This window comes from Carettochelys insculpta, chromosome 1 (assembly GCF_033958435.1).
Source record: "Carettochelys insculpta isolate YL-2023 chromosome 1, ASM3395843v1, whole genome shotgun sequence".
Classification (NCBI taxonomy): Eukaryota; Metazoa; Chordata; order Testudines; family Carettochelyidae; genus Carettochelys; species Carettochelys insculpta.
In genome coordinates, this window is record NC_134137.1 from 311,143,639 (window position 1) to 311,161,119 (window position 17,481).

Sequence of the window (17,481 nt, forward strand, 5' to 3'; positions counted from 1 at the left end):
TGATAGCTTTCTTTGATAGGATAATGAGCCTTGTGGATAGGGGAGAAGCGGTAGGTGTGGTATACCGAGACTTTAGTAAAGCATTTGATATGGTCTTGCATGATATTCTTATTAAAAAACTAGGCAAATACAATTTAGATGAGGCTACTATAAGGTGGGTGCATAACTGGCTGGATAACCATACCCAGAGAGTAGTTCTTAATGATTCTCAATCCTGCTGGAAAAGTATAACAAGTGGGGTTCCACAGGGGTCTGTTTTAGGATCGGTTCTGTTCAATATCTTCATCAACGATTTAGATATTGGCACAGAAAGTATGCTGATTATGTTTGCAGATTATACCAAGCTAGGAGGGGCTGCAGCTGTTTTGGAGGGTAGGGTCATAATTCAAAATGATCTGGATAAATTGGAGAAATGGTCTGAAGTAAAACAGGATGAAGTTTAATAAGGACGAATGCAAAGTGCTCCACTTGGGAAGGAACAATCAGTTTCACACATACAGAATGGGGAGAAGCTGTCTAGGAAGGACTACAGCAGAAAGGGATCTTGGGTTATAGTGAACCACAAGCTAAATATGAGTCAGTATGATGCTGTTGCAAAAAAAGCAAAATATGATTCTGGGGTGCATTAACAGGTGTGTTGTGAACAAGACACAAGAAGTCATTCTTCCGCTCTTCTCTGCGCTGGTTAGGCCTCAGCTGGAGTATTATGTCCAGTTCTGGGCACCGCAGTTCAAGAAAGATGTGGAGAGATTAGAGAGGGTCCAGAAAAGAGCAACAAGAATAATTAAAGGTCTAGAGAATGTGACCTGAGAAGAAAGGCTGAAATAATTGGGCTTATTTAGTTTGGAAGAGAGAAGATTGAGGGGCAACATGATAGCGGTTTTCAGTTATCTAAAAGGGTGTCATGAGGAGGGAACAAACTTGTTCTTTTTGGCCTCTGAGGCTAGAACAAGAGGCAATGCACTTAAACTGCCGCAAGGGAGGTTTAGGGTGGACATTAGGAAAAAGTTCCTAACTGTCAGGATGGTCAAACCATGGAATAAATTGCCAAGGGAGGTTGTAGAATCTCCATTGCTGGAGATACTTTAGAACAGGTAGATAGAGGTCTATCAGGGATGGTTTAGACAGTACTTGGTCCTGCCATTGGGGCAGGGGGCTGGACTCGGTGGCCTCTTGAGGTCCCTTCCAGTCCTAGTATTATATGAGTCTATGATATCTGGTCTGAAATCCAATTCGAGGGTTGACTATGACAAATCAGCTGTTTGAAATGTATTCTTCAGGATCATTTAACTCATGTATGCAGGATATGGATACGTAAACAGGGTGATAAATTACAATTAGTTGGATGCAAAAACATCAGATTTTTTTTTTTTTGAAGGGGAGCATTGCAAGGTGGATCCACAGACTGCCCATCCCAACGTAAGTATTGATCTGTGCAAAAAGGCATTGGGCATTTTCAGAGTTATTGAATAGTTCGCTGACATTTTCACCAGTCAAGCATAGCCAGAAGATACAGCTGTGAAAAAGGATTCAGTTCTTTGCTACCTCACCTGAACAGGTACAGGTAATTAAATTCTGATTCCACAGCCTTTATTGTAGGTGTTTATATAGCAGCAGTCCCCAACATTTTCCAGACAGGGACCCATTTTAACAATTCAGGAAGACTTGGTGACCCAAGGCAATTCAAAAACGGGCTGGGAGCAGTCCTGTAACTAGCTAATTTTGCTCCTGAGGCAAGAATATAAAATTACACCTGCTCATGTTTATATATTCATAGTAGTTTCACAGAAAGGAGGAAAATACATTAATAAACAACACGTTTATTGTAGTTTATTACTACAGTTGATCTGAATTGTGGTGGGGGAAAGACACTCATCCCCAAACTTCTCCCCGCCCCCCACTCTCCCAGCTTAACCCCACACTCAGGGGCCGGGGGTATACAAACAAACAGAAAAAAATGAAAACTGACAAATCAGCTACATAGACCAGAAGCGGGGACAAAAGGGAGGAAGGGGGGGGGCAAAAATTACTTCCTCAAAAGTCTATTAAATGGCTTGCCTGGGATGACTATGAATACCAGAGGTCTTTGTAATGTGTAATTGCTTCTCTACTGATAGAGAGCTGCTGGATGTGGCAGCATTAAGGAACTTCAAATGGCTTTTTTAAGAGCCACATGCAGCGCCAAGCTGCTGGTGACTCTTTACAGATCAAATCACAACCCATAGGTTGGGAATTCCGGTTATATACAAACAGAGCAGTGGCAACTCCAGAGAGGAAGCTGAGCTAGCAGTTTTTCAGGTGACATTTGCACTGGACAAAATGCAGACAGACAGACAGACAGACACATGGAATAGCAGTGTCACTTTACAGTTCACAGTCTTGTCACTTCTCTCATGGTGTGATGCTCAATGTCAAACCTTTACAAATAAGCTGATCTATTAAGTTCTTCAAAAGTTACATTCAACAATATTTGGAAGAAGGCTACTAAGAATCTATTTTGGTGATATGAATATAGATGCTCTTGAGTAATAGCCATAATTGCATCACTGCACTCTTTATCCAGTTGTTAACTGCTGTATGTCAAATACATGTGTATAATCAAGTATTTTTCAGGAAATCATTCCAAGGATAGGTGTGCACCTTCCTGTCTTCCATAATGTCTGCTGCAATCTATTTTCATATTTATCACAAACTCTTCATTTTGGCCAGTCTTTTACTATCTTCATCTGTCCCCTCCAGTATCATTTTGGGAATGGTGTGCTCTTGTGAACCACACTGCAACTCTGTATGTGTAAACAAAATACTAAAATTTCTTACAATGATTCTAAACCTATGACTTACATGCAATCCTCTGGTGGTCCTAGGTTTTATCCATATTACAGCTGGAATCAACATTCAGACTGATGCACTGGAAATTGATTTAGCAGGTCAAGACCTGCCAAACTGAATGCAGATCACTCTCCAGTTGACCTCTGTACTCCACTCCCAACAAGAAGAATAAGGCATGTTAATATGAGAGTTTCTCCCATTAACATCCTGGGGTGTAGACCCCATGGTAACTTGAACTAAGATACGGGAATAATGTAGCTGAAGTGGATGTATCTGGAGTTGCATACTTTAGACTGCCTTACAGCAGGTTGTGTGGACTTACCCATACAATTCATTTTTTACCACATAGGTTTGTCACCTGTCATGAGTACCTTCCAAAGGGCAACTCCCATACTGACAAATGTCTCCATTCCTCAGGCACCTGATTCCACTGTGTTGTTCACATAGGAAAGCCTGACTGACCCTTCCATTAGTCTTCCCCTTTCAGATTATTAGCAATAAGTGTTCTAGTATTTGGTATTCAATTTTGTACCCTCCCGTACTCTCTTCCAGTATCAATATCCATGCATGTGTTCTGTACTCAGTCATTATAAGACAAGGGGTCTTCGCACGACTTTAGCTTCTGAGATTCACCATCCTCTTCAGTGTACCAGAAACTCTCCTGCCTACATTCTTCCGTTCATCTGCCTGCTAAACAAACTTAAATGTAATCAGTTCCTCATCTTGAAGTGTTTCATACCCATTTCACCATTAAATTGATTATTCTTTCACCAGCAGGTTACTATTTCTTTCCTGTTAAGTACTACAAGACCACTTATAGGTAATTCTAGCTCACTGAACCAGAGTGCCTTCAAAAGGTGGTGAACTGAGGATGGAGTACAATGCTGAGCACTCATCAGCCTACCTTTACATTCCATACCTTTTATTTGGGTCAAAAAGGTTACTTATGCAATCAATGTCTCAGTCACAGAACAGGCTTTGTGTTTGATTAGGGCTCAGCATGGGCAGGCTCCAGCATCTCTGCAGTCCCTGTGAAAATGCACCTGCACAGATTATAATTGCATGTAAGTTGCATGAGTGATAGCACAAGTACTCCTGTCCAACTGGTCAACATGAAATCAGTATTGAAGTTTAACATTTCTACAACACCTTGATGGGTATTACTATTCATTCCACTAGTCATGAACAGAGTAAAAAGTTCAATTAAGAGGGTAAACATTAGCTATGAAATGGATATCTTACCTGTCCAGGGTTTTAAGACTTTCAGATGTCTAACAGCATTTTGTAAATCTTTTGGTACTTTGGAAAGACAGCTGGAAATGCCCCTTAAATGTGTTAATTCACACATGCCTCAAAATGTTTGCATTTATTAAGGGAATTAAAAGAGAAGCCAAGTGATAGGTTTACAAAAATTGGAGGAACTGAATACTTCCAACTAATAATCTACTGAAAGGCCATGTATGTTGACAACTGGAAAAATCTCACATGGCATCAACCACGGACTGATTTTAGATACACTTTGTCTTGTTAGTTTGACAGACAGCATTCTTCAAATGAAAATCTGACAGACAGCATTCTTCTTATCAAAAGTGCACTCTTCTGGCATCTGAAGGGTGCATGAGACAATCTACAACTGTGGGTAACTGGCTAGAATAAGGTCTGAAAGACACCCCATTTCCTTAATTTTCTGCAGGAGCGACAACAATGGTTCCTGTAATATTAATCAGCGTGTATGTGTTCAGTGTAGCCCTCTTACTTTAGTTGTATTTCTGTACAACTGCCAACACAATATTTTGTATAAGGCAAAATGAAATGGACATCTTACTTTCAGGCAATTATTGGTGGATGCAACCGAGAAGCTAAATTTTGACTTCAGGAGAGGCAAATCACAGACAGGTATGAAGGTAAATGGCAAAGAAAAGGTCTTGGTCGTCATCCAAAGTGGTGCCACAGAAAAAATGGTAAAAAAGAGAGTGTACATAGAGGACCATATATCCTAAAGCATTTGAGAGGACCTCTTCATTAATAGATGTCTTGGTGCTTAAGTCAAAGCTTGAACAGGAAAATTGTACATATTGTTTAATCTTACAGGCTTTCACAAGCAGTGACTGGACCAGCAATTCATAAAATATTTCTGAAATACCAGAGTCACTGAACTCTTGCCATATTACATTTTTAAGTACAATTAACAGGCACACATGGATAAGCTTAGTCAAGCAAGACTATTGAGAATGCAATGCTTAGGAACCATCGACAGTTTGTTTATATGTAAATAAAATTGTAATTTCATCCCATATCTTCAAAGAAAAAAGGAACATCGGGCTCAGAAACAAAAAGGAGGCATCTCATTTCCCATCCTTTCAAAAACATGTCAGCATGAGTGCCCTCAGGAAACAAACAACGCATGGACATATGAAAGATAAAGCATATGACAGTTGCTAGCTTGCTTGTGCAGTGGACAGTGCAGACTTCAACAGTTGTGCATACTAAAGCTTTTTAATAACTGGGTTGACATCTTCAGATAAAATGTACATTTATCTGAAAAAAAATAGGACACTTGGGGCATATAAAATCTAAAAAGTTCAAGTTAAAATGTATTTTTATTCAACTTGTACTGTATTTCAAAATAAGTTGCTTTAGTAACACTGAAGAAAATCTGTCAGCTTCATTTAACTACTTTAAAAAAAGCTGAAAGTATTTCAAGTGTAACTCCAACAGTAGACTTTTTAAAGAGCACGTTAAATCTACAGAGATTATTCAAACTCCAATTTAATAATAAATCTGTAAAATTTAACTTCCTTATTATTCAAATAATTAGATATAAACTCTCCTGATGCCCTAAAAAGCGTAAGGCAAAATCATTTGTTAGAGGGAGCGAAACAAAGAGCCAAACCTCCAACATTTTCACCCTATGTGAAGAGTCAATTGAGACTCCAGCAAAAAAAAGAGTTGCACAGTACTCTGTACCCAAACCAAACTCGTAAGTTTAAGAATATCCCTTTTTGAGAAATATGCAGAGAAACAAGGCATCCAAAGAATAAGCTTATTTTGAAAAGTTTAACTATTTTAACCTATGCAATGACAATACAGTTATTTAGAATACAAAATATTCGGCTTATTCATTAGCACCACGATTTTCCCTCTTAAATCCCTTCTTCAATAAAGGTTGACTACCAATCAAGTATGCATTCAATTTCAATCAGTGTAAATACTTACACCTGTGGAAGTAGTTTTAATTATAGTTATTGGGAGCATACTAAAAGTAATGTGTCCAGTATATTATAAATATTTCTACATATTTTTAGAGTTATTAAACTAACCTGTTTGAATTATTGACTCATTAGCAATTAGATATCAATGCCAGGAGTTAGTTGTCTGCTAAACACACTTACAGAAAACAAGAGTATTGAAGATTTCCAGAGTTACTTTCAGCATTGGCTCTGGGTCACTAAAAATATTGTAATTCAAAGTTAGTGGACAGTTATTTAAATGCAGCACATTTTAGAACTCAAGTTAAATAGTAACTACTGTACACGATTCAACTTTTTAAAGCCAAATCTTAAAATTGAGTCAATAGTTTCTTTGAAATAAAATTATCTACTGTAATAAACTGTAAAGATTCAAAATAATTGGACTGAAAGATATAACATTGCATATGATGCACAGGAAAATATCAGGACTGTAAATTCCTGTGTTAATCCATAATCTGTCAGTCACTAAAATACAAAGCAGACAGCTTTGGCATCCAAGGCCAAAATATTGTACATTAACAATCTTACCTGTGTGCATGAAGTTACTCACATGTGCAAATATTTGCAGCATAAGGACCCATCACTGTAATAAAACTCAGACATGGAATTAATTGAATATTAAGGTTTGAGATCGCTCTCGAATAGTTGTCTCATTGAATTTTCCCATCAGTACTATTTCTCAACAAGTGTGTAACGTCCATTTAGTTTTTCCCCCCAAACAGAAAAGTGGTTATATTCAAACAAACTGGAATAATTCTTCATAGCTAGGTCTACAAGAGATCTGCCAACAAAACTTCCGTCAGCAGATTGCAGCCACACACAAAAATGGGTTGCTCTGATGATCTGGACTGCCTGGCTGCTCTCAACAGACTGGCTAACCACAAGCATAGCAGATGGGACTACCCAGTGACCTGGAAGCCCTGTCTGTTGATAGAGGGTCCCCAGAGCGTCCACATGGCATTTTGGTTGACAGACTGGAGAGAAAGGCATTCTGCCTCATGGGGGAGAGGCAGAAAACTGTCAACAAAAGTGACGAGTTCTGTTGACAGAATGCATTTTTAGTGTGGATGCTCCACAAGTTTTGTCGACAAAACACTCTACTGTAGACGTAGCTCATCTGTTTCAATGCAACAATCAGGAGGGCTTTATAAACAAGCATTAACAAAACCACATATCTAGAAATGTTTTTGAAACGCTTCAAAGATCCAAATACTCAAGTGGTTTTGAAAAAGCCGGTTTTACATTGTACTCAAAACTTACCTTGTATACTGTCTGCAGAGGACGATAGTAAAGTCTCTTTCAGTAATTACATATCTTTTTACTCCAAAAATGTTAGTGAAATAAAATCACCTACAAAACTTTTTTTGTACATTAGCTGCCATAGGATATACAACAAACCAGTGTTATAGCATAAAGTATGTCTACACTGCACCATGAACCCCAGATTAGAACTCAAGATGGCAGAGCCTTGATTTGTTAACCTGGGGCTTGAGCATTTACACTCATTTATGATCTCAAGTTAGGAATTTATAAACTGTTGGTCCCAACCTGTGGTTTCAGCATCTACACTCTAGTATGCTGTACTTAGTCCAACCACCCTTAACCCCAGATTTTGTAGCACCCCTCCAAAAATGTGGCTGTTCCAGCCTTTGTGTAGTGTGGGAAAACTTGACAGCCACCAAACTTGAATACCAGAGAATGAAGCAAATTGGCCAAAGGGATACTTCTGGTGGACTCCCAGAGCATGAACCTAATAACGATGCATTTATACTGTAAAGCACTTGGTCTTGAACCCTGGATCTCAGTTTGACTCAGGCATCCATTCTCCACCTCCTCAAATTCCTGGGACCCTGGGTTAGCATGAGGTATGTGTGGACAGAAGGGGGGGATTATGTTTGAACCTGAGTTTGAATCTTGGGCTTAAACTGCAGTGTATGCATACCTGCAGGATAAGCCTACAGTACACTCAAAAAATCCTGGGCACAGTCTCAGAGCCTGGGTCAACTGACTCAAGCTGCAAGTCTGAAAAGAACAGAGAAGATATTTAGCTCCTGCTGGAGCCTGGGCTTTGAGAATCTACCTTTGCAGGGTCTCAGAACATGGTCTCCAGCCCAAGCACAAACATCTACACTGCAAGTCCCGTAGCCAGAATCCAAGACAACAGACCCGAGCCAGCCCTGGCTGTGCCATGCAGATATAACCCAGTGTCCTAGCCCAATTCAGTCACTAAAATATGGTGATTTAACATGTTTTTGGTAAGCTTTTTTTGAAGTGTTCTGCTTTTTATTAAGGGAGCCTGTAATTGTTCCTGACCTACTTAAGTTTTAGATCTTCAGTTTTATAGTCACAACTCCTCCTACTTTGGCACAACATGACAGAAAACTAAAATAACCAAGGGGTTGTAAGTCTCTGTGTCCCTTTGTTCAATCACCAAGAAGCACAACAAGTGATCCTAATCATTTATTCTCTGGCAAAGGATAATTCATCTGCTTGTGCACTGACCTTTGTGCACTGCATTTTATATTAATTTTAAGGACATCAAGCTTCTGAACTAGTGTAACTGAATTCAATGTCTTTACAAAAGTCACTGTTTGGAAGATGTGGGTATAATCCCAATTACACACTAATGATTTATTTTAAAATATTACATACTTTGCAGCATGTAAGATTTAGTTTTGTTAATTTCACTGTCTTGTTCTTTACTCTACCTTTGTACATTTCACAAAGACTGATATTGTGCAGAAAAAAAATGTATTAGATCTCGTGATCAGATCTAAATTAAATCTGTTCTTAAAATTCTTTTAACACCTTCTAGTCCAAGCGGGCCTTTTAAAGCTAGAAATAGTTACATGAGTAGGCATTAAACTGTTGTGATTTTTTTCCCCCCCAATACTTCTCCCCAGTTACAGTTTTCTTTCTTAATTAAATGTTTGATTCTTTTCCGAGCCAGGGGAAAAAGTTGTAAGTAACTTTTGTTTCTGAAGTGTTTATAACCATTTAAATTATAACCATCGCTTTCCTTTCAGGTTGAGAAACTTGTTTGCTTTTAAATAATAAAAAGATGATATATAAGTAGTTTTATATTTTTATGTTTCTCTTATCCCAAAATACATATAAAAATGTAGAACTGAAAGTTGGTATACACCTGATACAGAAACACAGCAATGTCATTTTTGGTCAATTTCCAAACATTATATGATAAATGCCAACAAACTGTTTTGTACTACATAGAAAAATAGGTCAAAAACTAAAATAAAAAAATCAAGGTTCACTGACATTGTTTTGCTGTCTTTTCTCGCTTTGGTATTTTCAGGTTTTTTTAAAAACAGTTTGCATCATCAGATGTTATATACTTCACAAGTTGTTGAATGTAAAATAGCTGCCACATTAACATAAGGGATACACGCTACCCAGCGTATTTTCCCCCCTCCCCACTTTACTCTCGAGAACAGTTACAGTACTTCCCAGAAATGGTGCATTCAAGGTTTTGTTTATTGAGGTCTGAGCCTCAGGAAGTCATATGCATCCAATGAAACATACTTCTGTTTGAAGTGGTAAAATATCAGCCTGGAAGTAAAGCTGTGACCAGTTAGGATTTAAATCTAAACTAATAAACCCACCACAAAAACAAGTATTTTAACGTGAGCCTATCATTTCAAATGTTACCCAACCCCATTTGTAAAAAAATAATTTTATATTAGATTGTTTGATGTGAAACCAAAATTGACTCTAATTTATGGACTCCTGAGGAAAGGTATATAATCTCTTAAATTGTCAGCAGCTAAAAGACTCTTCAACGTAAGTGTCTCAACCACGGTATAGCTTGATATTTTTAATACTTCAACAGTTATTTTCATTTTTCATTGTTGAAGAAATGATTTCACAATCTCAAATCAAAGTCAACACTGCAGTGAGGAGAGCTTTTCTACTTTATTACAAAGAGAAGAAGCCTTTATGTGGTCAGAAAATACAAGATTGATCTTTTTTTTTCTCTTCCTATGAAACGCTGCTGTTCAAACAGCCAGAGTGAATTGTCTCAGTTCACTTCTTTAAGTCCCATCACATTCACTTGGGTATGGATGTCCTTGGCTGCTGAAAATCTGGCCCTTTAGTGCACAGGGCGACAAGGCAGTCCCCTGACCAGCAGTTCCAGAATGTCCCATTTTCATATATTGCATCCATGCACACCTCCTAAAAATGAGGTACAGCAGGGCAAACATTTTCCAAAATAGATGTCATATATATAATATATACACATTCGTACATACATACCTTTATTCATGTGATGTCCAAAAATTTAAAAAAAATGTACACATTTATTACAAAATCGTAACAAAGACTGGACAGTGTTTTGCTCATTCTGGAAAGATGAAGCTCAGTAATACACAACCCTGGAAACTAACCAGAGATTGTGGCAATATCTTTCTTCTAAACAGTCAGATATTCTTGCATTAAGCTTGGCGAAAACTGCCTTTCAAAAACATAAGGGGAAGTAAAATGAAGGAAGCAGACCTTGCTCATCTTTCCAAATGTAATACGAGAAGGATCTTCACATAAAAATGCACAAACATTTTTTATTACCAATAGTGCTACAATAAACAATGCAAATTGTCTAATTTTGTTTTTTTGCCCCCTTTTTTTTTTTTCTTTTTAAACATTTTGGGAACTAAGTGGTAAACTTTTGACAGTGTACTTGCTTGTCTTTAGACCCAAGCTTGTCTGCTGACAAAAAAATAAAACACAAATTCAGACCCTGCTCAAACTAAAGAAAACAAATTACAAATTTAGTTGTTGGGCAGCACATAATTAGTAAGGCAGGACCTCAAATGGTGACCCTTTGCATGAGCCAATTGCCAGATCCTCAAGGAATTAAAACCAGGATGCCTGAGCCACATCAGTTCTGCAGTTATGTTGAGTATTGTGCTGAGACAGCCATACCCCAAGAAAAGGGAAGTCTTTAGAAGGCTTGCTGAGCAGGGTTGTAGTTGAAGGTTGATGGCAGATGAGGCCTTTCTTCTAATTTGTCATATTCCAGATGGAACTCCTACAATTAAACAAAAAGCATTATTTAATTGTTAATATTTCCCTTGCACATGGACAATGTCTGTGTCCATGATGGGCACACTTCTTCCCGTGAAGTAAAATGATGCTTTTATAAATAGCTTGATTTAACTCCTATTTTGCAAGTAAGTTCATTGTTTAAAAATCAATACAATTCAGTCAATGTCTGCAGTAGTGTCTTCCACATTTTTAAAATGTTAAGTTAGCTTTAAAAGCCTCGTTTGTAAGCACTAGTAAACATACAGCCAGGACATAAATATGCAATTTAGTCACTAATTAAACTTTAGAAAAGCTGGTTTTCACCAATTGAAAAAGACCTTTTCAAAGATTTACTTTAGTTGTCACAACAATGGGTTCTAAGGTACCTTGTGGTATATCACCATGCCAAATGTTAAGGGAAGGCAAATTATTCAGAAACACAAGGTGGCCTGGTTTCTTCTTCATGACATTAAACATAAAAACCATCACCAACCATGAAGAGATGTAAATCTACATAAGAATCACAGCTGTAGCAAAAAAAGTGACACCAGTCTCCTTAAAAGACTAACACATTTATTAGGGAATAAGCATTCCACTGCCTTTTATAATGGGGTGAGGTGTTAAACTTCAGGTGTATCATCTCTCCTTTAGATTTGCTAAGGCATAGATATAAGCCCTTTGCTACTACACTACAAAAGTAACTTTCATCTGAAAACTCCAAAGTACTTTAGAAATCTTTATACTGAATATTAATATGCTCAGCCGGTGTACGAGGCAAACACACACTAACTTGTAAAGTTAGTACAAGGAATTATATAAGTGAGGAAGAAACTATGTAGGCATTTGATATGCTTAATTATACAAACATTCCAGCCATTCAAGTATGTGAATATATTCTGATTGCCTATCACCCATTATCAATCATATTGCTGGGATACCTACCATTTAAACAACTCTTCGCAATTGTTATAAAATACGCAATTCTCTATTTTTAATAAATTCTGCTGCATGATCTTGAATTGTGATCATCAATTTGTGTACTCACATTGGCATCTTCTGCATACAAGTTGAATATATGCAAAAAATATACATGCACTTTAAAAAAATCCTAGGCCTTAAAATTTATTTTTACCTTTCTAGTGGTTTGACAGCTTCTAGTCTCCTTTCACTGTATTTTCATTCCAAAAATGAATGCTGAATCGAAAATTTAGCACAGCACTTTAAAGATCCTTTCTGTTAACTCAGTAATAACCATCCAGGGTTTTAACAAACAATGCTACCTTCAGCTTTGTAATTTAAGCTTGCTATCTCAAACAAGGAGCCACCTATAAATTCAAAACTTATCTGGGTAAAGATGATGTCAACTCTTTATTCTAGTACACTGATTAAGGCACACAAAGCACTGAAAAAAAACAAAGCCTCTTCATACTTCCAGGAAGTAGTTAAATAGCATATTAATTCTATTTTACAGATGAATAAGCTGAATTAGAGCGCCAACCAGTGCAAGAGTTGAGACTAGAGTTCAGAAGTTTTAGTCACACACTTTAAGGGAAAATAAAGTTTATCTGGCATGGAGAGAAAAAAAATCACCATAGTAACAAAGGAATTTAGGGAATAAAGACAAGAATTAATTGAATCTACATCCCCCAGATAAAGTTCTCCACAAACCTGGAGAATCCCAGCAGCATCTACAAGAGGCCATGGCCATCTGCATGAAAGCCTTGTCTCCCTACTGTGGCTCTGGCCCCAATATTAATCCCATTCTCCACCCCAGCTTCCTGGCTGTGACAGCTCCCAGGGACCCTGAGGTGAAAATGGAAATTTAATACAGTGTGCCACTCTAGTAATCCTGGGAGGGTAAGGTCCAAATCATCACCCCACACATCCATAGATAGGGTGGGGGTAAAGCTAGGGCACAGGAGTTTTCTTTGGGGGTAGGGAGGGGGAAATAAGGGATATCAGTGTGTGGAAAACCCTTCCACATATGGTTCTTGGTTGGCTGGGGGGAATAATTTAAGACAGATTCTTTAATGCAGTCATTCTTCTGTCTTTATTTTGGTAAGCCACCTAGCAATAAAGAAAAAATGTCCCTCAAATTATCTTCTCTCCAAGCTTCCATGTAACATTCTGTAGATGACTAGACAGGGCTCTGCAGATCATTACCAGTCTATGGAGCACAGTTGGGGAACTGCTACTTCAACAGAATTAATGAGTGGAGTCTAAAGGAAGGACTTTATTGGCCCAGGAAGGATCCTACAGACCCATATGGATTGAGATTTGTTTCTGTAACTTTTTTAACAGTAAATATTAATACCTATATATGTTTTGTAAGCATTAAAACAGTGCTTATTGGTCATTTTATTGCTGCTTCAAGTATGCTGAAGTTTTAAAAGAGCTCGCCTTCAGAGTGCGTAATTACACTTTAAAGTTATTATATTTAACAATATAGGGAAAATAATTCACTGACCAAATATTTTTGAAAACCAAAAAGTAGTGTATTTATTGCACATAGAAAAATATTTTCATACATGTTAATTTATGTTTCACTTTTGTTAGCAGTGGCCATCAGTTTTGGATATGAACAATAGCATTGATAATTTTTGTATTTATTAGGTACAAAGATACGGAAAATCTCCAGCTTGTCTATTAAGCCAACACTGGTTAAATTAATTGCTTTTATTTTTCATATGGAAACAATTTTTTTAAAAGAATATCTTCACCTAACCAAGAATAGGGGACAAACTATTAAAGGGAGGAAATCCCACAAAGCATATAAAACACTAAAGAAATTTTCTGTGCAGTGAATCTTATTTTTCACGTGTCATTCTTATTACAGACACAAAGAGTGTGTTACGTCACATCAATGCATTCATATAAACTCTTTAGTAGGTGTGAACACCAGACATGAAAGAGATCCTTTTAAAGAGGACTAATGGAATAAAAGTGAGCACAGGCAAATGTAAGCTAAACAAGAAAAATGATGAAGTCTATTGGATGGTGAATTAGTCTGCTAAGGGAAACAGCAGTAGTCCTATCACTAAATGTAATTTTCAATTAGATTTGAAACAATACTCACATTAGCTACAAAACGGACACAGACACAAACTGAAATTAGGAACAAAAACCTACAACTCTACAGCACGCCCTCATCAGCACCCTTTCTAAGCAAAGAATAATGTTTCTGAGGTCTACATTTCTTTAGCACAAAACTTAAGCTTCTAGGAAGGAAACAAAATTACAGCTTAAATTTTGTTTTTACTGGGGATCGCGTTTCCTCACTTCTGAATAGAGAAACAACAAAATTTTAATTGAGAATTTTCTTTTAGTAACATGTAATCACTGGTTGGGCTCACTGTCCCCACCTTCCTTTCTCTTTTTGCTGAGAAAGCTGCTCCTCAGCAGCTTCAACAAAGGGAGCTACGCAGTCAGTGTTCTCTGGCTTCACCTAGTTCATGTAAAACCAAAATCCCTCTCACCACATTGTACTTTCTATATGGAACAGGATGTTTATAAGCTTTTCATATAACCGTTGTGATCAACATTTCCATATTATTTCTGTTCAAGGTGAACAGGAAAAAAATTCTTCTGTACTCAAGTTCTTGGGCTGTTTAACTAAACGTCTGTGGGGTAGTCATTTAATTTGAATTTCAAAACAATCTAGAAAGTTATCTCAATGCTTATTCAATTTTCACTCATTTCTTTTTCAGTCTCTTACCACAGGTGAATGGAAAGTAAAATTCATTCTTTAATTAATTAGCGTTATTTGAAATTTCACTGAGTTTATTAAACTGCAAGTCTATTCTATACTTTTTAAAACTTGGTCTGGTGTTTTTAGTAATATTATCCAAAGAACGCACATATACATTAAACAGAGGAAAAATTATAAAGCACCTAGAAAAATAAATTTATTTGACGTACAGATAAGTAAGTGATGGGAATTTATTTCAGATAATTCCAACCTGGCTGCGGTAAAGCAACATCCATGGACCAATCAAGTAGCAATTATTAATATGCTCTTCTGGCAAAACCATATTTTTATACTAGCTAAAAATGCATCTGTTACTGTAAAATAAAGTAAAAGGAAAAAAAATTTTAAATGTCTTCATGTGGTTGCAACTGATATTTGATATTTCTCTTGCTTTGGAATTTAATTGTTCTAATGGGATATAGAACAGCTTACCCTTTACATTACAAACAGCATTTAAATGTAACTATGTTACTATCATCCTAAAAGTTTTAAGAAATTTTGACTCCAAAGGTTAATATTAGAGATGGCATTTACTACAGAGACTTAAGACCATACAATTGTCCTCCATGTGTGTCTGAAATTCCCACTTGTCTCAGGTGACAATGAATCCTGAGTGACTTATCCAATCAATTGCTATTTATTTCGTTTGAGGTTCTTGGGCAGTGTTTGTTTTCTTGTTAAACACATGCCAGAGGAAAGGCTGAAGACATCACTTTGCTCTGAATGCATGATTCCATAAAAGCACTCCACATCTCGTAACAATGGAAGTTAGTTCCTTCCTTAGTGTTCCAAGTAAATATAATGCCATATTATTTCACGTGTGATTCTTTGCTGCTTCCTCTGGAATTGGACAATTAAGTGGGACAAAGGAAAGCATCTCAAACCTCATTTTCTGGTTGATAGACAAGTTCTAATGAGGAAAAACTTTTCTTAACATAATTTTAAGGTCTTTTAATAGAACTACTAACAAACCAATAACTAAGATGTTTGTAGAAACATAAAACTTGACAATGGTGAGGATGAATTTTGAGACTGCACTGTGTGCCAAAGAGGAATAAACCAAAGTAAACAGAAATGGGAAATTGTTTAACACTGCCATGCGGCCCAAGACACTAGTTTGGAGGAGACAGGGCACAGCATCCAAAATATTTCTTACTATGGAAGTGACAAAACATGAATTTCCTACAGTGCCTGTGTGTGGAGGCAATACCACAAAGGAGAAATTTTTTAATTTAAAAATAGATCAGATTTTTTTTTTCCACATTTTCAATTTTCTAACACTAAATACAGTATTTGCATGCCTAACTTCTGAACGGCAAGACGAAATTTTTCTGTAATTCAGTAACCAGAACAATGTATTTGGATTTTAACTGCAATTACTGGAAAATCACACTGTGCATTTTTCCACATCTTAGGGTGGGGTGGGGAGAGGGAGAGAGAGAGAGAGAGAGAGGACAGTTCCTTTTGCCCAAAGTAACAAACCATTATTTTAGCAAATTCTTATTGCCTCTTACAGATTAATTCAAGTCAGAAAGCCAGAATGTGGGGTACAGAATTAATATTTTACATGCACACATATACATACAGTAAAAAGGGGATTTTTAAAAATGATTTTTAAAAATACATAGTTGATTTAAAAATCTGCACAGTGGAAGAAAAAATACCTTAGCTACTTTCCTCCAGTTAAGACAGTCAAAGAAGTAATATGTTCCCCTCTCATATGTATTGGTTTTCATTGTTGGCTCCATGCCTGGTGCCCTGGTGATCCATACTCGTTCTTCTTTGTGGTATCTCCAATCGCGGTTAAATCTTTCATTTTTAATTGGGAGGAGAAAAGAATTTTATGTTAGTTGCTTTGATTTCAGAATACAAAACACCCCCTTTAAAACAGACATTGAGTTACACTATTAAAAACTTGAAAGACAAAGTCAAGTCTATAAAATACCAATTACCAGCTCCACACGAGCAATTATGAAATACAGTCCAAATGGTAGGATCAAAATCTTGGTAAGACGACAAGGTATATTACAGCAGCAAGCCATTTTCTAAATGTTTATTGCCCTCCAATTTGCTATTTTGTTTCTAGATGGATACTAGGGATATGCCTATACCAGATATTGCAGTCAACTGCTGATATGCAATTTTAGCTATGCTAATTGTGTAGCTAAAATTGACTTATTAGTGGTCAATTGCTATGTCTGTCTACACAGAAGAAGGTCGATGGGAGTGTTTCTCCCATCCATCTTCCTTAATTCTCACCACTCACGAGGAGTTCTGGGGTTGATTTTGACCCTGGAAAGTGCCATTTCACTCATGCATGAAAGAAAACCACAGAAGATCGAGCCTGAGTGGGTCGATCTTCTGTGATAGTGCAGCTGTAGCCTAAGAGAGGGCATAAAATAGACCAATGGTTTATCTAGCCCAGTGTCTGACAGTCACCACTGCCGGATGCTTCAGAGGCAGTGAACAGGGCGGGACACTTACTGAGTGATCAATTCCCTGTTGTCCAGTCCCAGCATTTGCCAGCCAGAGGTGCAGGGACACCAAGAGCAGGGGACTGTACCTGTGATCAACTTAGCTGTTAACCAATGAAGGACCAATCCTCCCTGAATT

The 17,481-nt window shown here is 37.2% G+C and overlaps 1 protein-coding gene across 2 annotated transcripts in view; it reads right to left on the reverse strand.

Moving 5' to 3' along the window:
* Positions 1 to 9,180: 9,180 nt before the first annotated feature.
* Positions 9,181 to 17,481, reverse strand: part of CNOT2 (CCR4-NOT transcription complex subunit 2) — a 151,052-nt gene continuing 142,751 nt past the window's right edge. For both annotated transcript variants that reach the window (XM_075012906.1, XM_075012897.1), the window contains 2 exons: positions 16,533 to 16,677; positions 9,181 to 11,124 (listed from right to left, as the gene is read on the reverse strand). In XM_075012906.1, the coding sequence (XP_074869007.1) occupies positions 11,038 to 11,124; positions 16,533 to 16,677 (232 nt within the window). In that variant the 3' untranslated portion in view covers positions 9,181 to 11,037. The remainder of the gene's footprint in view (positions 11,125 to 16,532; positions 16,678 to 17,481) is intronic.